This window comes from Corvus cornix, chromosome 3 (genome assembly GCF_000738735.6).
Source record: "Corvus cornix cornix isolate S_Up_H32 chromosome 3, ASM73873v5, whole genome shotgun sequence".
In the NCBI taxonomy this organism is placed as follows: Eukaryota; Metazoa; Chordata; class Aves; order Passeriformes; family Corvidae; genus Corvus; species Corvus cornix.
In genome coordinates, this window is record NC_047056.1 from 24,438,831 (window position 1) to 24,462,357 (window position 23,527).

The following is a 23,527-nucleotide window of genomic DNA, read 5'->3' on the forward strand; positions in this document are numbered from 1 at the left end:
GGCAAGTGGCAGATTATTTTACAATGAATGTTGTTTAATAGATCATCTGCATTATTATTCTGACTCGTCTTTTAATAACCAGAAATAAACTCTAGGAAGTCACTTCCAGGTTTGTTTACAAGGTGTACAGACCTGTTTCAGAACATGTTTATGAATAGACTGTGATCCACTGCTATTCTTGCTGTAAAATGTACCTGCCATAGGGAAAAAATAGTCCTGTAGGCATTCATATGCTCAGGAGGAAAGCTTGCCAGAGGGCTAGTGTGGAAATGGCTGTCTCAATGTGTGTGAGAGGTAACTGGGAAGTACTGATCTGATTCCCAAGTACCTGGTTGAACTGTAGGTAGTTTTCAGGATAACTGGGGTTGTCTGCCAGACAGGAAATCTTTTCCTACTGAATTTTTCTTACTTAAATTACTAAAGACAGAGGCTAATTATGAGATAGTGAACATTACATATAAATATTTTCCTGTTCAAATTTTACTTACTTGGTTTTTTTCTAAAATTAAATTCCATATTCATTTAAACTAAAGTTACCAAGTTCTTCTGGAGCTTAACATTCTGAGTTAAATACTTGATTTAGTTAACATGAGTAGATGATCTCTTTCTCATATCATGGAGATAGGATTTCACTGTGTGTTACTGTCTTCTTTTTCTCACACCCCACTAACCCCCAAAATGCAATGAGTGGTGCAGTCTTCTTGCTGCCTTTAGTAGGAAGTAATAATCCATCAAAGCTAAGAAGCACGAAACTGCCCACAAACCAAGGATCTGTTGGTACATGGAGCACTTGAGCAGTTTAGTTGGATCAATCTGCACTTATTTCAAGTGGCTGGTGGAAAAAAAGAGTTTGGTTTTGGGAGGATAAAAATATCTGAATTATGGTAGTTTGGGCTGATTTTTTTCTAAATGTTTCCATAGCCCTCTGACCTCCAAGGAAAAACAAAAGATGATTCAGCTGTTGCTGTGTCTATGTAAGCTGACAGCCTGGAAGTTAATCCATTCACTGTCAAGCCTTTTCTTTCATGAAAACAAATCTAAGCAATGTTAAAAATTGTTAGAAGAGTTATATTTGGAAAATATGGATTCTGTGAAGATATTTAATCTTTATGTAAATTTTCAGCCTGTATTGTTAAAAGTGGCTAGTGATCTGTATCTCCAAATTGTTATGCTCTAATATGTAACTCTTAAGTCTAGAGCCATCACCTGAAATTAAAAGACAGAATTTAGACAACATCCTGTCAGTTTGGAAAAATCAGATTTTATATCATCTAATAATAATATTGCGAAATAAAATTCAAAGCATTGCTGAATTTGTTCACACATAAAAGTTGTCCTGTAATATAAAGGAAGACTACCTTTTTGAAGGTGGTTGGTAGGCATATTTTATATTTACAGAAAATCCCCAGAACCATTAAAAAAAAGTTTAGACAAATCAAAGATTCAGACACCATCAGTTGTTTTATTTTCAAAGTTACTGGCATATAAATCCAATTCAAATGACCAAAGACAGTTCAGATTAGCTTTCAGAAGACCAGTCACAACATGGCAGAAAAGGGAAAAAATGCTCTATAAACGTGAAATTAATTTGTTGAAAATACACAGATGAATTCTAGTAGATGAAATATTCCAGTTCTATCTGAATAGACTATAGTGTTTTTGTTTTGGATTTTTTGGTGTTTATTGGAGAACTCTGTGTGTTTTTTGTAGGAATAGATTTTTTTTTTCCTTGCATTGATGTTGCCATTTTTGCATCCTTGAGTAAAACGTACTGCAAAAGCAGGTGTTTAGGTCAAACTTTGGATAATGCAGCATACCTGTTTCTCCCTGCCCCAGGGGTGTTTTATAAATTTATATTTCTCTTTAATTTTTGAAATGAAAAGAACGCCTACTTTCAAAAGACTAAAAGGTTTATTAAAAACAAGATGTGTAATAAAGTATTCCGGATTCAACTGTTTTCTGTTTTCCCACTTTAAGTTATATTGGGTCATAAATCCTTTACACAATTGCGGTAAACAAATGTAAACAAAGTTTAAATTTGGTTGAAAAGCGTAAACCTTGTAAATCTATGCCACTTTTGTTTGTAATGGTGTAGCTAAATTGCTTAGATCACACATTTAGTGAAGACTGTAACTTTGGAGAAAGACCAGAGCAGATTTCTTTCCACAGTCTCTTCCGACTTTTGTTATCACCATTCTTGGGAGTAAAACTTGGGGGTAAAAGTTGTCAGATTTGAATGATGATATGGTTGTGTGATGTCTTCCATCCCCCCAGTGCCAAGCGTTACAGTCTGTCTACATTCTAGTTTGAAGATTTTTAGGGTCTTTTTAGTTGCTCCTGAAGGCAGGAGACTGTTCTACAGCATTGACTCAAATTCTGGCTAGCAGGATACAGAAGAAGGTCCTTTCTTTTTTTTAACAACACATTCTCTAGTGGCTTGCTTGGTGGATGTAGCAGTTTATTTTCACATCTGTATCCAGCATGGGGCAACATTCTTCTCCTCTGTGCACAGCAAGAATAAAAAGATTTATCTCTGAGAATCAAGAGCATGAATTTGGACAAGTAGTATCTTGTTTTGAGCATCCCTACTGCACAGTACAGGAGCAAGGTATGTGGTTCTCTGCATGTGTGATGGCCAGAAGCTGCTGTCTGGTGCACTCACCTGCTGTATTTGATCAACAGCTTATAGGTGACTAGTAACTTCAGTAAACAAAGCTAAAGACCCTAAACAAGCAAGAACAAAACCCTATACAGTGTTGGTCTGGGCAAGGCATTATTATTATTGTTACTTAGTAACAAGACACTTTTATAGGTTGTTCTGAATATGATCAAATTTTTGTCACCTTTAACAGATTGTATTTAGTCATGTTTTGTGTACAGGGAGATTGCACCCAGGCAAACTAGTTTAGATACTTGGTAGACTTTTATATGACATTGATTCTTACTTGTCTCACAGCTTTAAAGTCCAAATGTTTTTAAATTCTGGCATTTCAACCAGTGTGTCTCAGGCAGTGGAACAACTGATGCAGTGACAGGTTGTTTTACATGGTTGGCTAAAAAGCAGAGAAAGAGAGAGAGAAAAGTGCTGGCATGTCATTAGGGATCTGGTTTATGAAGTAGGATAATGGTTAAGTATGGGAGAAACAGGAAAGTTTCTTTGCTCTGTAGGAGTTCATCTAATGCATTATTGTTTCTGTCACATGCCTGCACTGCTCTTTTTGCCTCATGCATGCCATCACAGGTCTAACTGCAGCTGTCACACAATGTAAATGCGTTGTCACAAAGTAAAATGCATGACAGCTTAGCTGAACAAATACAATTGTAGTCATGTTGCAAATAGGGAAGCCAATTGTTTACTGTAATCTCATTGGCCAAATAAGTAATTTCTTAAGTAATGCTTATTTTCATTCATTGATGGTGTTGTGAATCAAGTGGAAAGGCTGCAACCAAGTCAGAAAAGGTCCATAATTGTTCTTCTGTCCATCAAAGCTCTATTAAAACTTCTGAAGCAAAGGATATTTTCTAAACAAATTAACAAAATATTTTTTCATGACTGCATTCTGGGCATGGTATGTAAGTCTGGTGAAACTGTCTGTAGTAATTCTCTGCCAAAAAATATCCCAACCGAACAATTGTATTTTCAAGAAAATTATAACAATTTGAAATAACAATTTCCTATGGGGTTTTTTTAAAGTAATTTATCAAAATAGATTTTCTTATGTTACATTTGATTTCATGTACCAGGATGTGGTAGAACAGTGCAGTGCTAGGTAATGTAACATGTTTAAGTGTTGAAATCAGCATTTTCAAGAAAGCAGCCCAGCAGTGTAGGAAGGACCATGCTGAGTCAGACCATCAGCTGTTTATCCATGCAGGAGATCTTGTCGTTTGTGGTTTCTTAGTTTTCTTAAAACTTGTTTAAAGCCTACTAGAAATCCAATAGGCTGTCATCTTGAGCTTCCTTATGTCCCTCTATGATCTTTTTGCAGCACTTCAGGAATTACGTGAGGTGGGATTTTTCTTTATAAAAGGCCTATTGACCACTGTGGCGTTGTTGCAATTTTGACTAGTTTGGCTAGTATAGCTGTGAGCCTTGACTATGCTTAGTTGCCCACATTTTTTCTTTAGCTCACACTCCCTCCTTCACGCCCTTGGTATAACACAACTGGATTTGAGCTCATGTGTCTCGATTAGTAGCTGTTGTATTCCTGAGACCCTGTAGAAATCTGGAGAGGATTCTTGTCCAAACTCAAATAACTTGTTACTGTTCCTAGTGTATAATTTTTCTGTTACTTCTCCTACAAATGCTTCATTTTAAGATGTATCTTTTAGGTCTTTCATGATGCACATGAACATCTCCACTTCTGTCCAGTCATCACAAATGCAGAAAATTAATTTGATTTCTCTTCCAACAATTAATTTAAATTTATCTTATTTGCTTCCTTTTTGAATAGATCATGTTGTCAAGGTCTTGGACTCTTTGGTAGTTTATAGACCTTTTGACTCTACTGATGGTCTGAGAAGACCTTAGCCGTTTTAATGCCATCTGAAATTTGGACTATGTTGTAGCAAATAGGAGGATAAAAGAAGAGTGACAAGAAAAAAATTAATCCCACATCTAGTAATGTGTCTTAATCACAAAGATGGTTTTCTCCCTCTGTGATGTGAGATGTCCTTAATTTTTGTCTAGCTGAAGGGAAAATTATAGCGTATGAAGTTACCCGTACTCATATATTTCATAAATGTATGAAATTTATTTGGGTATGAAGGAGGGGCAGCTCTGTGGGAAAGGCCCTGCGGTGCTGGCAGACAGCGAGGGGCTCTTGTGTTATCCTGGGCAGCATCCCAGTGGCAACTGTCCCCAGCCACGGTTATCTGAGCAGGGGGAAGTGTCTGCTAAGAATGTTTACTGTGAGTTAATTGTCTGTGTGCAGCAGCTCCTTTCAGCTCATCCAGCTCTCCCCATCGTTAAAGATTCTGAGTACATAGCAAGTCAGGTAGAGCCAGACATCACTGGGCAAAATGGAGACATGCCAGAGAGGGACATGCGATGATGGATGCAGGAAGGCTTAGTTTGATTTGGGAAGTGAGTTTTCCGTTTCCATGCAGAGGTATATGGAAGGAGAGAGGCAGCAAGACATTGACAAGTACGATGTGGAATGATTAGGTTTAAAGGTTTATCTGGAGAAGTGGCTGCTAGTCCTGATTGAATGCCCACATCAGCAATGCCAGACTGTTTGGAAGTTCCTGTTTTAATGGCCTGGAGGGATGATCTTAAGTCACATGCTAATGGTCCCCTCCCAGCTGCAGTCCTGTTCCCTGCCCAGCACTGCATATCTCTTGCATCTGGGTTTAAAAGGAGACCCTAGGGAATTCTTTATGGAGCAGGCATCTGACACAATTGGGTTCTCTCTGGCCATTTAAAGCAATACAAAGAGTGTGAAGTGGGTAAGGAACAGGAGTACCCCCTACTAAGACATACAGAAGAGGAATAAGAGTCTGAAATGGAGGAAGAAGCAGCCTGTAGGAAAGATGTTCTGTTTGAAGCTTTTTTTTCTTCTCGTAAATAAAATTACAAACTAAAAGCTGGAGTCCCTCTTGCACACCTGAAAATACCCAGTGAGTGCCTAGAAATAGTACTTGCTGTGCAGTTTATTTAGTTTTTGAAGCCAAGGCATTTTAGAATTAATGCAGTTCAAGTAACTGAGTGCTTAGTAGGAAGAAAGGGAGCAGTTGGACAAATTTAAGCAAAATTTGGATGATGTACAGAGAAACTGTATTTAAAGTTTCTAAAATTTTTCTGTTTTGAAAAAGAATAAATTAATTACTTTAAGGGTGGTTTCTAAAGTCTTCACTGTTTTTGTGCTTCTTACTGCAACTCAGTTGTAAGAGCATGTTGTTTTTAATAGACCAGACATACCAAATGGAAACTTCTAAACTCAGAGTTCAAACCTTTTAATGTTTGGGAATATTGGTATTTTAGGATTTTGAGTTTAAACATAGTTACAAGTAAAGAGACAGATGAGAAACTCATCTACAATCTGTTTGGATTTTTAAAATAGTGAAAGTTCAAGATGCTTAGACTTGGTGTATTGTATTTTCTGGTTCTACAAATGCTTCCCATATAACTAAATCTTTTTTTCATGTAATAAATGAAAAATATGCCTTAGAATAGTGAAACTCAAATGTAATCTCATGAGGAGGGATCTGTTCTGTTACTTTGTGGTACATAATGCTGATTATGTGAACATAATGCTTCATTATATGAACCACTGCTGAGTTTGAAAATCATAAAGCCAGAGACCTACAGCAGTAATTTGAATGGTGCATCTGATTCTGTTGTCAGAAGTCTGTGTGCTGGATTATTTCTGTTAGTGTTGATGTAGTTGCCATGATTTAATTCTGTTGTGAGAAGATAATAATCAGTCCCTTTTAAAAACCCTTGATATGAAATATTTTTAGAAGGTTCTGTATTCAAATATTTCAGTTAAAAATTGGACAGGCAGATACTCTGAAGACAGACAGTGCACGTCTGTGGGAAATATCTGACAGGATAAACAAATATTGTGTCTTCATGTCCTATCGATTTCCAGAAAATATGGTCTGTAATTTGTGCTAAGTGATCACTTTTTTGCTGGATATGAACTGGACACATTAATACAATAGGTAGTTCTTAGAAAATAAAATTCGTAAAATATTGCCTCTTTTTCTCCTGAGTTCAATGTTTCAAGAATTATCCATCTAACCTTTTGTGTTTAACTGGCTTTAAAAAATCGTGAGGGCTGATGATTCTGATTTTAGTGTTTCCTTTGTGAGTGAAACAAATTGCCATTTCAAGAATAAGTTAGTGGGTTTAATGTAAACCCAGTTGCTTAGGTATGATCAAAGGAAGAGCTGCTTTTCTTGTGCACTCACAGAAGGTGGCAACGGCAGCACCTTTAGGCTCTTCGATGAGCAGTGGGTGAGGGGAAGAATTACGTGGAAAAAGCTGTCAACCATAAAGTTATTTTTGGATGGGATTGAGGAGCTAGTGTGTCTACCTGCTTGCCTACCTCCCTTGTCCTACATACAGTAATTTGGGAGTTCACAGTCAGTGTCTAAAACCAGGTTTCCTGTCAATTCAAGGTGACCTCACTGGGACCCAGAGAGCAGAAAGCAAAGCTCAAAGTCTGAAATAAAAAATACCTTTAGGGGCAAGTACAAAAGGAGATGGTTATGCCTAACTCAGGTTTGCTTCTAGATGCCTTGGAATCTTGTAAAAATTTATTTCACCAAGTTCAGTGTGAAATTCATTGAAATTTTATATTTGACAGAAAAACTGGTAAATTAGCAGCAAAATAAATTATAACTTCAAAATATTGGTTAGAAAATGGCAGAAGTAGAACAGTCTTTGTTCAACTATAAGATGGTGGCTTTCTATTTCAATGGATTTTTCAGAAGAAGTGCATGGAACAAAGATATAACAAGCAGATCTAGGAGTTCCTATTTATGGAAGCTGCAATAGAACACCAGACATAACAGGTGTGATGGTGCTAACCCAGTAAGACTTACCTTTATGGTCAGAATAGAAGGAGTTGCTGAGCCTTGATTCATCTCAGCTGAAAATGAATATCTAAAATAGATCAGATATTTAGATGAGATGAATCCCAGCAAATAATAAAATTCCTGGTTATATATGCTCAAATATATTTTGTTCTCAAATAGGGTTTCTGTTGGTTGCACTTTTGACTTTGAGTTAACATGAAATTTTTTCTACAATATCTTCTATAAGTAAGAGCTGTTTCTTGAGGGTTAACCAATTTAAACATGGTAGTCCTTTGCTAGATTTGAATATTTTTTTGTTATTAAGCTCATACAATAAATTTTGCTTAATTAACTGTCAAATGCTTGATCATCACGAACAGTAAAATACACTTTACAATGTTGTTCATGCCAAATTTTAATAGGATTATAATATCCTTTACATCAGTTTTGACCATCTTGCTTCTAGGGAGCTGAGTTAGTGATTTTTGTGCTGGGCAATTAAAAGCATGTTTATAGAATTTTATCAGTTTTACTAGAAATTAAGCAAAACACATGTAACTGGCCTGTTGATGCCTGTTTTCAGTAAAACTTTGCTTCTGATTAATCATGCATTTGCAAGGAAAATCTGTAGTTTAGGGCTGTGGCCACATGTACTAGAGAAGCTCAATTAGGTATTTGAAGCTTTGCAATGTAAACCATAGTGTTTTCTGAAGTGTTTTCAGTGATGTTATTTAAAAATACTTGTTGCCTTGTGGTACAATTTGTTGAGGTATTAACTGCATGTATAATTTTGATCAAAGAGACCAAGTATGGTCATGGAAATTTCTGAGCTTCAGTTCTCAGATCATCCACAACTTCTATGTTAACAGTCAAGGATAAGTTAGAAGAGTTGGAAATTGTGCTGTTATCAATTAGATTTTTTAAAAGCTGTGCAACAGTTGAGGTGAGCTATGCAGGTTGTCCTGCTTGGGGATAGTTGGAGTGGGTTTTTTCTGTGGTTGTTTGGTTTCTTGTTTGTTGGTTGCACCAAATTGTAAAAGCATGTCTGCCTTTGTCAAGTGTGATTTATGCTTGAGGTGAAGTCCGTCAAAGTTTTGGTCTTTGTAAAAAAAGAGCCATGATACCCTGCTGCCTTTAGCTCCTTGAGGGGACTTAGGCTTCTGTTATCAGTGTTCTGTTTGTTATGAACCTCTGGTTTTTCTACAACTTGAAGGAAATGGTTAAAGTAGCCATCTTATTTTGGCCCTCTGGTTGCAGTGCAGCATGAATGGTTTGTGCTGCAGACCGTCGTTGGTGTGGAAGGTTGTGCATGATAGCTGTCATAGAGATTTTGTTGTTAATGATAGCTGTAGAGCCTTGGCTGAGGTTGTTCAAATCCTAAATGAGTTCTGTCGGGTAGTCAGTCTTAGGATGGATACAGTTATTTATGGTGTGCTGTGTATGTGCTTACTATCCCCGTGAGCACTCAAATCACTTTTCAAGCAGCAATGAGTTTGCTGGTATTTTCTACCTCAGTAACTTCACCTAAAAGGACTCATTGTAAGTTCAGATTTTTGTTTCTTTGCTGTTTTACTGCAAGTCGGATTTTTCTTCTAAATTTATTCTGTAGGAGATGAAAAACAAATAGCAGATGCAGATGAAATATGGTTTTTTACATTTGAGTAAGTCAAAATATATTTTATCCTAAACAAAAAGTTCTCCTTTAAATTTTTTGTTTACATTTATTCACATGAGAAGTCTTATTTTTCTTTAGAATCCTTAAGTCACAGGGAATTTGCATATTTTTAACATTAAGGTTTTTAAAAAAAACCAAACCAACCTGAAACTGAAGTACCACAGTTTCATTTTAATTTAGTCAGGGTTTGATTTTGGTGTGTGTTTGTTTCATTAGGTTTTTGTTGTTGGGGTTTTTTTATTTGTTTGTTTTGGTTTTGGTTTTTTGTTTGGTTTGGTTTTGTTTTGGTTTTTTTGTTTGTTTTGGTTTGGTTTTTGTTTTGGTTTTTTTTTTTGAGAATGCAATGTCTCTGCATTGTGGCATCCCTTTTTCGAAAGCAAGTATTTTAAATACTACTAATATTCATATGTAGTACAGTACTGCTATTATTAACACTCAGAATCATTTTCACTATGCTTTCCTGAAAACTCTATTGCCTCATGTGTTTCAGGAATTTCAGAAAAACTGAGAACAGTTCTGCAGGGTTTTGAGAAAGAGGCAGCCTCATTTGTTCCTTCCTTCCAGCACTGGGTATTTCCATAAGCCAACCATTCTCGATGCAGCATTATGTAGGAGTTGGTCATTAATACATGGTTATAGTTCAGTTTATTCTGAGCTCAAGTGTAATTATTTCTGTTAATTTCTAGGAATTTAGAACACGATGAATTAAAGCTTTTTTGAGTGTTTTGCGAGCTCTTGTCTTTTGATCATCAGTGATTAAATTATAAGTACTGCAAAGCTGAACACTGAGAGAACTTCAGGTCACAGGAGGCAGTTTTATTTCAAAAGGGATTTTTCAAGTGAAGAATGGTTAAATGTTTTTTATAAACTCAAGCTCTAGAGGATAGGTGGTGATTGGACTATGCATGTTTTATTCGCTTTAAAAATGCCCAATAGCAGTTTAAATACTTGTAGACAAGTAACAGGCCTATATTACATTATATCTTTCACTTGTAGTCTCTATACGTAGCCTGTTTTTCATTTCTGGTCCATATACATGTCTTACATTAATAAATTTTTACTATGACATTTGTGTAAGCATGTAACTGCTTATCTGAATAATTGAAATCTGAATACACATCTGTCAGGCAAGCTAAGGCAGAGGGGAGATTGTTTTGAAATTGAAAGGTAAACTGATAATTTTTCTTTTGCCTACACTTTTCATCTAAGCTTTCTCATGTTACTGTGATCAGAGAAGTTATTTGCATGTGACTCCATTATATTTTTTGAAGAGGTAAGTATAAACTTTTGAACTTTTTATCTGGATTATTTTTTATTATCTGTACTGGTGAGAATTGCAAATGATAAAAAAAATTAAATAAAAATGACTAATAAGAATTTTATGCAGAATGAATATGCTGACTGTTTTAGTGAGGAACTAATGTACTTTTTGTCCAAGGAGAAAGATCAGATGTCACATTAGACAGACAGGCTTAATGTTTGGAAATTCATTCACATACAGTACAAGAAAATTCATTGTGAGTCTATTTTTCTCCTCTGCAAGTTAGAGAAAATGTTTGCAGACTGTCTAAATAGCAGCATGAGAATGTGGTTCATGAACTGAAACCTCATTTTCACTGACTAGTTGCCTATTTTTACAGTAATGGCACACAAACGACACATGAAACTATGTTCTAAAAACCATTTAGGATTACCTGCAGATAGCATACTCCCAAGGAGTTCAGGCAAAAACCTGCTAAAAGCTTTATCTGCTAAATCCATATTTCAGTGAAAGAAATTTCGTTGTGTTGCATGCTCAACTCATCTAGGGGAGGATAAGAACCAACAAGTACCTCTCTTCACATCCTTGCAATGTTAGCTAAGAGCTATTCTTGTTTCACAAGTACAAAACCGACACACAGAGATGAAGACGCTGAATTGAATTCTTAAATATGTGCTAAGCATTAAGAATATGAGCCTCTACCACTGCCTTCACATTTATCTGCTTAGATGTCTGGTGAGTCTGAGGAATTAACACATGCATCAAAACTGGCTGATTTCAGGAGGTTGTATGAATAAATGAATTTGCTTACTAGGAGGAGCTCTCTGGTTGAAATTCTTGGTCTGGTCCATGGATACAATTCTGTCCATGGATACATCTGCTGTCTCACAATGAGCAAAACCCCACAGCTACAGGTTTTCTGTCCCCTGTAATTAAGGATCCAGCATCTGGTATCTCTGTTTTGCATATCCTGAAAGGTGGATTCATTCAGAAAGCTGAGCACTACAGGTGTTTAGTTTGCATGTTTGGATTGAATTGACAGCTAAATTACTTTTTTGAGAAGGAGAGTAAAAAAGTATCTTGAAAAATAGTGCAGATCATGCAATACACAAAAATAAGACTTTATACATCATAACTGTCTTTAAAATCAGATACCTCATCAACTGTTTGTCATTAGAAGTGGAATTTGCATTGTTTCATTGAAAACCATTTTTAAAATAAAACTTAACGTATAGATTCATCTTTCAGTTTCTTAATAGCATATGACATTGCAGTATTGTTATGTATTTATTAAATTAAAAGAATTTCACTCTAAGAAGCTGCTCATAGTTTATATTGCAAGTTATTTTCTTTTAGTTGGATACAAGAAGAACATAGGATCATACTGAATCTGATATCTTTGGGGTATTTGTCTGCAAGAAGTGAAATCTAAAAGACTAAGTAGATCTTTAATTTCTTGTACCTCATCTTAAATGCATTTGGTTTACTTTTTATTTGTAAATTTTTTCTTCCATTTTTTGTTCAGAGGGGCATATCATGCTTTCATTTGTTTAGAAGGACTGACTGAAATACAAAACATTTTTACTTCTTTTTTAGAGAAAAAAATAACTTATGTTTTTATTAGAAGAGAGCCATGAGAAATAAGGAATTGAATGATTGATGAAGAGTAAACCAGACATATTTCTGACCATCTACTAATGTTTTCCAATAAAATTAGTCATCAGGGTTAGACTGGCTATAACAAAATTATAAGCAGTGATTAGAATAAGTTGGATCTACTGGTATGTCATACCAGCTATTAAAAAAAATTGCCTGGCACTTCTCAGAAGCTGGTGGTAAGGGAGGGTGACACACTTAAAACTGAACTTCTCAGATGCATTGCAAATGTTGAAAGTAAAACTCCCCCATTTCTTTGTGACCTGGGTTTTGCAATATAGTGAATTAATACTATGACAACTTTATTATCTGTTCAGTTTGAATGTCTTATACTTTGGCATCAAATTCAACCCTGTAAAAGAGAAATGTTGCCGTGCTAACAGAAAAGTTGCATCTTAGTTTTAAAGTGGTCTTCTCCATTAAAAATCCTATAGGATGTGGCACAGGCACGATCTGCTAAGGACTGACAGCTCAAGTAAAACACAGAGGGTTTATGATTATTATTTGAAAGACCTGTTTGTCTTATGTGATCCTCCTATACTGATGCTCTCAGCACAGGCAAAGGAAGTTAACAAAAAACTTATTCCTGAAATGAACTTTGCAAAGATTTCTACAGCACTTTTTGACTGCCTCCATGGTTTGGTCTGTTTGGGTTACTTTCCCTGTTTAAGTGATTATATCGTGCCATGTAAGTGGAAAATCGGGAATTAAGTAGCTTTTTAAAGTGCAGTTTGGCAGACTCCACTTATTTTCTGGAAACCTTTGCCTACCATTGTTGCAGTGATATTTAATATTGCAATTATTATATGTGTTTAGATTATTTTGGTATAGATATTCCATTGCTTGTATCCTATTTATGTCTACTGCCATTGCAAAATACTGCTTGGCAAAGTTTCAGATTCACCTTCATCAAGAGTTACAGCACTTTATGGTAGCAATTGCTTGATTACCTCTAATTGAAGTAAGAATTGTAGTATTGCAATTTTTTTGTTCTTTTTGCAGACTTGATTCAGGAGATAGACATGTTTTGATTGAATACTGGTGCTGTGTTTGTATGATCTTTTATCTTTGTGAGAAGTGTAATCTACCTGAGTGTTGTTATGATATCCAGAATATGTCCTGAAACAGTTAACTAACATTAAAGATATTTAAAAACTATATATTAACAGACTGAAATGAAGTGCTCAGAGAATATTTATAAAGTGTAGAACATCACCCACAATGTGTCTGTCACAGATGGAAGAAATGAATGTATTGACAGGTGTGCAATCGATACAATAAGTTGATAGACCTAAAATCGTATCCAAGATGCCAGAAATCAAGTTTCTCTCCAGTACTGGATGTCAATTAGCTTGAACAGAAGCTGAAGTCCCATTAGGCAGCCAATCCTTTATTGCCTGTGTATTGGAAGAAAGTAATTTACTGTGTTTTTCTGAGAATGTGACTGTGAAATTTGTTCCTGAAACATTAGCCTGACAGCATGGTGCAGTTCTAACTTGTGTGTTTGCTAGGGATAAATATATACCACATTTTAATTTCTTTCCAGAATCAATGTGCTAGAGAACTCACAATATATAATATGATTTCAGAAGAGCCAGTGCTTGGTTTGCTGTCTGCTTCCAGACTCTTAAGTGTACAGGTTGTTTCATGTCTTGATGATACTGCGCATGATTAGACTGGCTGTTTTCATAAAGTCAGAAGAAATAGCACAGACTAAAGTGATCTTCTGTGTGATCAGAGAGGTGCCCACACAGCCTAGATTTTCAAAGGGAGTGGAGTGGCTGTATCTGACAACAGGTTTTCATTCTTGTAGGAGCGTGTAGAAGTCACAGACAAGTACTGGCAACCAGCTAAACATTAGTGGTTTTCACATGTTCGCTGAGGGAAGAGCACCCTCCTATTCTAAAACAGTAGGGAAAGACAATGATTCTGACTTACTGTTGTCATCTCTTGTGGCCACAAATGTGTTGGCTACATCCCACAGGTAAATCTTTTCATACTGGTAGAATCTGTGGTGCTTCCTCCATCAGCCTCTGACATGTTTCTTACTTTACAGGAGAAGTTATTGGTGTAGTAGGCAAGACAAGATCAAGGCTTTCTTATGAACGTGAATCCTTGTACCAAATTCACACTTCTCTGTTCTTCTGTGCAGTACAAATGCCATACTCTTGTAACAATGAATATAGGGCAAATTAAATTTTGGGACCCACCCCCATTGTTACAGCCATGTCCGTGTACACAAATTGTTCTGTTCAACCAAATGAAGATGGGAAATGCTGATGTAGTATATAGTAACTTTGTTGTGGTGCAGCCTTACGTATTTGTTTGTAAGAGGCTAGAACTACTCAATGTACTCAGAAATTTTAATAGTATGGTTTATTTTAAAATTACAGATAATGTAGTGGCTGAAGAGGTAACAAAATGCCTAAATATAATAGACAGCATTTTTGCATAATGATTTTTTTTTTGGGGGGCAGAATACAAATTGGATAGAATTTAATCGCTAAAGCTGGTTAAGTATAAAATTAATTTTAGTATGGCTTAAGTGAAACAGTAACTTTGATACAGTAGACAAGCAATTTAAAGAAGTCACTGGTTACTTAGGTAATGGTTTCAAGTTTATAATAACATTTTATTAAGGTTTGTTGATATTATGCTTCCTAACAATGTCTCCTTAAATTGAAATGCTGATGTTAAGGGAAGATATTTATTTTGGTGGTGTTGCATTATGGAATTTAAATGGATAACTGCTGATTGTTAAGTACTCCGTGTGTATGTGTATATGTTTAAAAATGTACAATGTCTCTTTTAAACATAGTGCATGAACTACACAAAGAAAAACATTGTGAGTAATAAGTGTTTTGTCCCATCTACCTTTTGACAGGAGAATTAGATGACAGAGAACAGGCAAAGCTGGAAGTAAAAGTGTGGGATCCAGATAGCCCCCTTACTGACCGTCAGATTGACCAGTTTTTAGTTGTAGCACGGTAAGATTAAAATCCTCTCATAAAAAAATCCTTTTCCTTTTCCTACTGACTATTTATTCCCCTATATCGTGTTACTCATCCTGTTTGCCATTTTGTAATCCGTTCTCCTTCCCAGAGTTAGCTAAAAGAGAAAAGCAGACCATGACCCTTTGTATATTTATTGAAGCTACCAGTACAGGAGAGAGAAAAAGAGAGTGAGTTTTGGAATAATGCTACACTCCCTGTATTTCAGGTTATAGTCAAATTTGATACTTTGAATGTAGATGTCAGTTTGCTTTCCCAGAGTAAATAATTTCAGTGCTAATAATAATTCAGTTTTGTGTTGCAGTGCTTGGAATTTCATGGCATAAAATAGAAGTTAAAGAGTAGAAATAAAAAAAATGTTAACAAATGGAATGGGTGCAGAACTTGCCACACGTGCATGTAAGCTGAATAATAGACGGTACAATTATTTTGGATGAATGTTGAAATAAAGTTTTGAAGTGATGTATTTTATTAGTGAAAAAAATCAGGTCAGTTCAATTTTATAAATTAACATGATTATGCAGATTTATGAAGGGAACATCAAAGTGCTTCGAATTAATAAATACCTTTAAAAATTATTTCTCTACTTAAAAAAACCCTCAAAAACAAACCTTCAAAAATTTGTAGGTTTCTTACTGAAGAACAATTCTACATTCATGGGATACAGCAGGTTTTGCCTGTCCTCTAATTCATACTTACAAAGGTACTGTTCTAATGATAACAGAGAACACAGTTTACATATGGATTTTATCCTGAATAAATCCATCTCCTGTGTTTTCTGTAACCTGCTTGCAGAGTGTAATATCAAATCTTCTTAGGCAAATAATCCTTTTACATGGTTTCTAGGTTTTGGTTTTTTTTCTTTCTTTTGAATAAAACATTTCAGGAAGGAAAAAAAAAAAGTTGCTCTATATTTTCCACCTTATGTGTATGGTGATATGGGATGCTGATTTACTGGTTGACAGTTCAGGTGCTGATCCTTTTGGTTTTTTCCTTACTCTCCCCACCTGGAGTGTTGTATCCTTTCTATACAGTACTAAATTTTTTTTTTTTTTGCTTGCCCTTGTTGAATTTTCAAGCAAGGCAGAGGGGTTTAGGTGTTAACAGGTGTCCAGAAGGTCACAGGGTCTGGTAGATGTCCCACAGAAACCAGGACTCGGAACTACTTTTTCCACAGGCAGTATAATACATGACGATGTATGGCCAGTCTGTTATGGTGTGCCCTAAAAAACATTTGCATAAAGATTGTGAATTTTGGAAGAGTTCATTCATTGCTTTAAAATTCCTCTGCTTGCTGTTTTTCAGCCACTCTGGGGAACTGAAGTAGTATTCTGTGGAGGCAAAAATGTTCCCAGAGGAGTGTAGCAGTAATCAGCCTGCTGGGAAGTAAAAGGAAATAATTAAATACATAAAGAAGAATATACTTTTCCTGTTATTTAAGACATCCTTTGCAATGCTGTGCCCTGACCAAGACTGAATTTTTTTTACAGTTGATACGTTTCTGTAAAGATGGTTTCTGTTACAGTGGATCATGGCTGATTAATTGTAACTATCCAAGGTCTTGTGGTAGGCGAATGGCCATCTGGAATCAGGTGTTACTCAGGTGCAACTTTGTGGATGTTCTTCCACAGAACTCCACTCATCTTTGGAAGCTGCTTTTCAACTGACAGAAACTGTTCCCAAGCTCCCATATACTTGTGTTCACAGAATGCAGTAAGTGGCTTCTGAGACAGATTTTTATGAATTTCTGGAAAAATAATTCTGTGATGATTTAGTGGCAGCTGTCAATTCGCTATGTTGCGTGCTTGCAGGATTTATACTGGACCATTATATAGGACCATTAAAAGCTGCTTGAGTAACAGTGGAGAGCTGGTATGATCTGGTGAACAGTGCTTACAGACAGCTCTGCTGTGGCCTAACTGCACTAGGCATTGGCTGTGCCTGCTGGATTTCCAGTTGGAATGGTCTTTCTCTGGTTACGTTCAGTTCTGCAAATTTGAAAATATGACAAGAAAAATTTTTTCTTGAATACCTTCCCATGTGTGATTTTCGTTAACTATGTGTATGCTATTATGTTTGACATTTTAAAAGCATTTTCAAGTGATCTTTTTTAGATGCTGCATCGAAGGAATTGAGTATTTATTCTAATTTTTTTTCAGTCTGATCTGGTTGAAAGAAGACTTGCTTTTGTCCTGAAATGCTTTAGCTTTTTCAATCACACAAGCAGCTTTGTTGGTTTTTTAGAAAGTGTTTAAATACTTTTTTATTTGTGTTGCCCGTTTACAAGTATATTTATAGTTTACCTTGGGCACATAGCTTTCCCAGTCTTACAAGTTTTGTTTGCTGTCTCAGGAAGGAGAGGCCTTTTTTTCTAGATTTATATGCATGGTCAGTCTGGGCATCTCACTAAGCCCTAGTATTTAATAATTTCCTGGATAGAAAGGTAGAAGAATATGCCTATCCTGTGCAGAAATTAGAGGTAACAGTGCCAAAAAAATGGCGTGGATTTGGAAAAAAGTGGAAGGATTCATAACCTTGGCCTCCCCAAACAGTCTTGCTTGCCATACAAATCTTGAAAGTATCTTATTACTGCTACTGAAGCATAATTTGGGTAACGGCTCTTGCTTGAAATAGCAAAAGCATCTTTTATGAGAAGCTTGAGGCATCAGACTAATGTATTCTGAATTTGAGTTCTCTTTTGGGTAATGTTTGTGCTGTGGCAAGGAAAAGTCCAACAGCATTTTTTACTCCATTCAAATAAGATACAATTTCATCAACCAGTTTTGCTTCTGTCCTATATATTGGCCATGTTTCTTTTGTGTCTACCAGCTTCAAAGGACAGGAGTTTGAGAAGCTGCAACAGCCATTTCTATCTGTTAGCAAATAATTTAGTACAGTAAAAATGGAATATTTGGTGATGAGGGCCTAGTGTCCACACTATGCATTTTGAGCAGTTTTATTTTTAGTGATAACTCTAGCCAGATCCTGTGGACTAAATATCTACAAGTATGTGGAACTGCTTTTAGCAGAAAGCCAGTTTGTATGCTATGAGATACTTCTTGTTGTTGGTTAAAGAGCAGTAGATAAAAACGCTGGGGACAGGGGCTTTGAAACTCCGTTGCTAATTTGAACTGATACAGATACAGCCCATTTCCTCCAGTCGTCAGTCTGTTATCATTTCTGATATACAAGGAGTACTTCATTTCATTGCCAGATCTTATGTTCTGTTTCTAATTCTGTCCCAAGTTGCACAGTGTTAGGAAATAAAAGCTTTCCTATTGTCCGTATCACGTAATAGTCCTGCGTTTTTTTGGTTTGTCAGAGTCAAAAATTATCCTGCCCAGTCTCAATTGCACTAGGAGGTGTGAGCTCTGGTCTGGACAGATGCTGAGAGCTCAAGAAATGACCCTTTTTTTTTTTTTTTTTTTTAAATTTTCTTTCTGTCTGCTAATTTGGGCTATAATTCATTACATGATACATTTTTGGTACGTTGTAGTTCTCTTTATGTGCTTTATGATTCAGTGAAACCATTAAGAACATAGTTCTTTCATTCTGCTTCATCTAACTACATTATCAACATAGTCTTCTGGAAGGAATATATCTCTAAATGAAGCAATTTTACAGACATTTGTGGTCCCGGCTTATTTCCAACTAAACCGAAGTTTTGAAATCTAATTAAAAGAGCCTTGAAGCATTGCATCTCTACCTTAAAATCTTGTGCTTGGATTTCTATGACATTAAAATGGCTTTACATACCTCTATCTGACATATTTCTCTTTATTTGAATGCCACTTATTTTTTGATGTAAAATCATAGAAGAATGGAAAATTACTTGTTAGTCATGTGAAATTAGATCTTGATCCTTCCTGTGTTGTTCCCACTTTTCCATTTGCTCTAGGGCAGTGATTATATTAATTTTCTGTTGGTTACTATTGATTTAGTTATAAGTGGTCACAGTATGCTGGTGTATTTGGAGATGTTCTATGATTGTATGTGTATTTGTTACATTAATTTATAGTAAGGAAGGGAACACAATGCAGCTTCAACTGACAAGATATCTTTCATTATACTGAGGAAAATAATACACTCATTAACTTAGAATGATAAATAAAGACATTTACAGGTGTGATCAAACAATAATGCTCTGTTCTTGTGAAATAATTCATTGTAGTCAGTGGCCGTAGACAAGATTCCCAAAGCTCATAAATGAAAATAAATACATAAAAGACATCAGTTTGTATTACTGCGCTTCTGGATTCTCTGGAGGTGGTGAGAAGTAAAAGGAATTGAAGTTCATTAAAGAGGTAATTAAATTTAATGGCAGAATTGCAACATAAAATTATGCAGCAAAAATGGTGAAAACTCTTGATGCCAGTGCTGCGCTCACAAAACTGGATGTTTGCTAGCAAGGTGAATTACAGCATCTAATGGTAGGCAGATGGTTTGGCAATAAAAAAGGAAAAATATGTTCACATCAAGTTTACTAGGCATATCAAAAGTTCTATGTTTCTGCCTGTCTGTCATGCCTGGCTAGTATATGCACATTCCCTTGTGCATTTTGTATTACTGTACTTCTTGACTCAAATTCATTTGAAAAGGACTAATTCAGACTTGGAGCTGAATTTCTTTTTGTGTCCTTTTTTTTAATGAATTTTGATCTATTGCAGTATAAAGAATAAATTTCTGTAGCAGAGTTTTCATGGACCTGCTTTTAGGGGGCTGTACATTTCCTCCTCTGTGACTGAAATTGCAGGATGGCATACAGATGATGCCTTAAATAACATCCTGTGAATTTAACTACTTTTATCTATCAGATTCTTTTTCTGTTGAAGAAGAAAGATTTCACATATGTTTCATTTCTATTCATCTAGTAAGGAATGTGAAGGTTGGTCGTAGCACACACATTTATATATCATGCCACACTTACTCTGAGAGTCTTTCAGCAAAAGAATAGTTGCAGGTGACTTTTCACGTTTATCATGTAATCTCCCTTTGTGCTGTAAATACCTGAAGTGATAATAATGAAGCATAGCGCTGTACAGGCAGTTGCTCAGAAATGCCAAGAAAATGTCTTTTGTGACAGCATCATTTTACTTTGAATATGTTCTGCAGGTCAGATTTTGCAAAATTGGGTTGTGAAAATCTCGGGTGTATTTTCAGTTTTAAATTAATATTTTGTTGCTTACATGTGTCTTCACCGAAGATGTATTTTTTTTCTTCTTTCCAGTATTTTAAGTATCACGATATTTTCTTAAAGAACAAGCAGATATTAATTTGCTGTTTGTAAAGTTCAGAGCAGTCTCAAAGGTCACTCTTTAGGACTGTTTCCAATTTACAGTGGAGAGGAACACTGGAGTAAAAAGAAGGAAAACAAAAAGCTTCCCTAATATGTAGAAAACAACCAAAGATCACTTAATCGTTTTCCTCAAAAATATTAGCTCAGAGGTGAGGCAAAGGTCTCATTCATTAGTTTGCAAGTATCTGTGGAGAATTGTGGATTTGGAGATTCATGTATGCACAGATGTGGTTCACTTCCAACAGCTTTGCCCAGAGTATACCCACTACTTCTCTGGTATCACTGAAACAGACAAACAGTGTAGAAAAGTGAACAGTTTTGAAACAAGCATCCTCAGACTGAGAAGGATGTATGTCTCAGCTGCATTTTCAAGAATATGAGGTAGAAGAAAATTGGGAGTTGCTGGCCTGGATCCAGAACCTTCTGGATCTGTTTTGGTGCCAGACCACTGTTGCTACTGGGAGAAGCAGAGGCTGTTTGTATCCTGGTGTGTAATTGCAGTGGTTCCAGATTTTCTTTGGTAAATAACAGCGTTTTTCAGAACTAGTTACTGATGAGCCACTGAAACTTTGGAAGCTTGTTAGGACAGTCTCTTGTGTTTGTTGCTTCTTAATTTCATTGCCTACCACTAATATTAATCTTATGCAAAAATTTGAACAATTATTTCCTTTACTGTCTTAGACTTGAGCTATAAGAAATTTGGAGCAATGTATTTTCTATGTTCAAAATCTAATCTGAAATTTTGCTTAAAGGTAGGGCCCACAGGCATAGCAACTGCAGCGATCTCTCCAAAGTTTTTTGGACATAGACGTTGTTGAGTTTCGCTGAATTTGTGGATTTATTCCATAATCTTAGATCCTGGCACTGGACTGCATCAATTTCTTTTGTTTGTATGGTTGTCAGGTGCAATCTGTTAAAAATCCTTGAGAGAACGTTCTTGGTTCTGCTCTTTAAGATAATTAAACCAAGGAAAACCTAATTAAGATAACACTGGATCATTTGGTCTAACCCTTAAAGCTCTTATACCTGCTTGCTGATGCAGGCTGTGCAGAGAGTGATCTCCCTGCTGATAATACCAATTGTTTTGTCTTGTCCGTCTTTCTGCCACCTGTGTAATTCACTGTCTGTGTGACTTTTGGCTTTAGCTTATTTTGGAAAATGTGGGGAGTGTTGGTTTCTATTTGAAGTCTAAGTATTTTAATTACATGTTCAATAATTCATAAGTAGCTTGCTGAGCACCGTTTTTTGGGTTGTCAGTTTATTATTGTTATTATTGAATTAAATATAATTTCAGTTAACTATTTGCAATTCTTTGAATTCTACAAGCTTAACAAGACATTAATATTGAAAGTTTGTTAAGAAAAATGAGTGGTTAGGGTGTGACTGTTTAGCTTGCATTGGCTTAATACTGAGTTTTATTTTAGGTAGGTAAAGACAATAGTGTGTCTTCTGAAAATGGCATTGGTTAGTTACTGATTTTGTTCCTTTTCTAAAACAATTATTGAATGGTGGAATTAGAAAAAAATCATGCAAGGACAAATGACAAATACAGTTTTTGACCTTTGCATCAATATGTTCCTCGTGTATGTATTTTTAATTGAAAAACATAAAAATTAAGGTATTTTAGTGATTTCTAAAATTAGTATTGAATTTAGATCTGAATTGCATAGCTAGATTATACAGAACACTGTATATCTCTGTTTAATTTTGAACCTAGTTACTATTTAACAGCCAAATGCTCTAGAATTCCTACACTTATTTGGAAATTCACTGTTTTTCACAAGTTTTGAGGGGAAAGGAGAACTGAAAGTTACTTTGATTTCAAGAGAGCCACTGACATGCACACACCTCACACTTCCACACCCCCCATTTGTGTCCTGTACCATCCCCATCCCCTGTCCTGTCCCCAATGGCACACTGCTTGCATTTTCTTATTTATTATTTATTTGTGTTGTTCTTATTATCATATTTGTTCTGTTACATTTTATGCTATTTTTTATTATTATCTTCTATTGTTTTATTTATTTTATTTTGTCTTTATGTGTTTTATTTATTATTAATTTGTTTTGCACTCATATACTCCAAACTCCCACACAGCATTCTGATGGTTGCAATCCTCTCCTACTCAGTACAGCACTGGAAGCAATGTCCACTGGTGCATCAGTTCTTACCTCTTTATCACTTATTCAGAATAAACCTAGCTTTATATTGTGTCTTAGTTATGACTTTACATTCTGGGCAGCAAAATACTCTTGGGCTCTGAAGTCAGCCTCAAAAGTTTGATCTGCCAGAGAGTGACTGTGAGAATGTTCTTGTAATGTTCATAGCATACTCAGACTTTATTTTAGAAATGTGGTCCAAAGAAAATCATTTCAGTTATGCCAAAGGAAGATAAGAAGCTGGTAGGTAGCAGCAGAAGGGGAATGCAGTCATGCCACATTCACTGGTTTGAACAGTAGGGACAGAAGGATCACAGGAAAGACTGCTTAGCTACAACCCTTACCAATGCCAACATGTTGAAAGGGGTTGACAGACTATCAGGAAATGTGTTCACAATAGAGCCTTATTCTTGGGAGTGATTTGTGGACAAATAGTGTTTTATGTACTGCCAAGCTTTAAAAAAAAAAAAAAAAGTATAGAATGTGTGTGTGTGTTCTTGTCCCATAGTTGCCATCTCCGCAAAGAAGGAGCAAAGGTCATGGAAAAACATTTGAATATCACTTACGTATTCCACAGCCTTTAGAAACCTAAGCAGTTAATACCAGGGGTCTGAATCACTGCTGTTGAATCTTAACTTGTAAGACTGTGGCAGCAAGTACTGAGACATGTATTCAGTATTAAATATTTTGAGATTCAAGACAAAATTGCAGTAACATACATTATTATCAGTTTCTCCATGATCATTTATAACTTCAGTGAGTTTAAGTCTCAGTGCACATTATTTCATGGTTGAATATCAGATTTATAGGATACAGCAATGTGTGTTGATCTGTCAGTGACATTCACCATTGGTGTAATTCTGCACTTGTAAGTTGTGTGGGGTGTAATTGCTGAGTGAGGCTTGAGTCCCTACACCAGAGCCTTGCACTGCATTACATCTGTTT

At 35.8% G+C, this 23,527-nt stretch overlaps 1 protein-coding gene across 2 annotated transcripts in view; it reads left to right on the forward strand.

The window, feature by feature from the left end:
- Positions 1-23,527, forward strand: part of MTA3 (metastasis associated 1 family member 3) — a 136,788-nt gene that overhangs the window by 38,903 nt on the left and 74,358 nt on the right. For both annotated transcript variants that reach the window (XM_039569009.1, XM_039569010.1), the window contains exon 7: positions 15,001-15,103. In XM_039569009.1, coding sequence (XP_039424943.1) covers positions 15,001-15,103 — 103 coding nt within the window. The remainder of the gene's footprint in view (positions 1-15,000; positions 15,104-23,527) is intronic.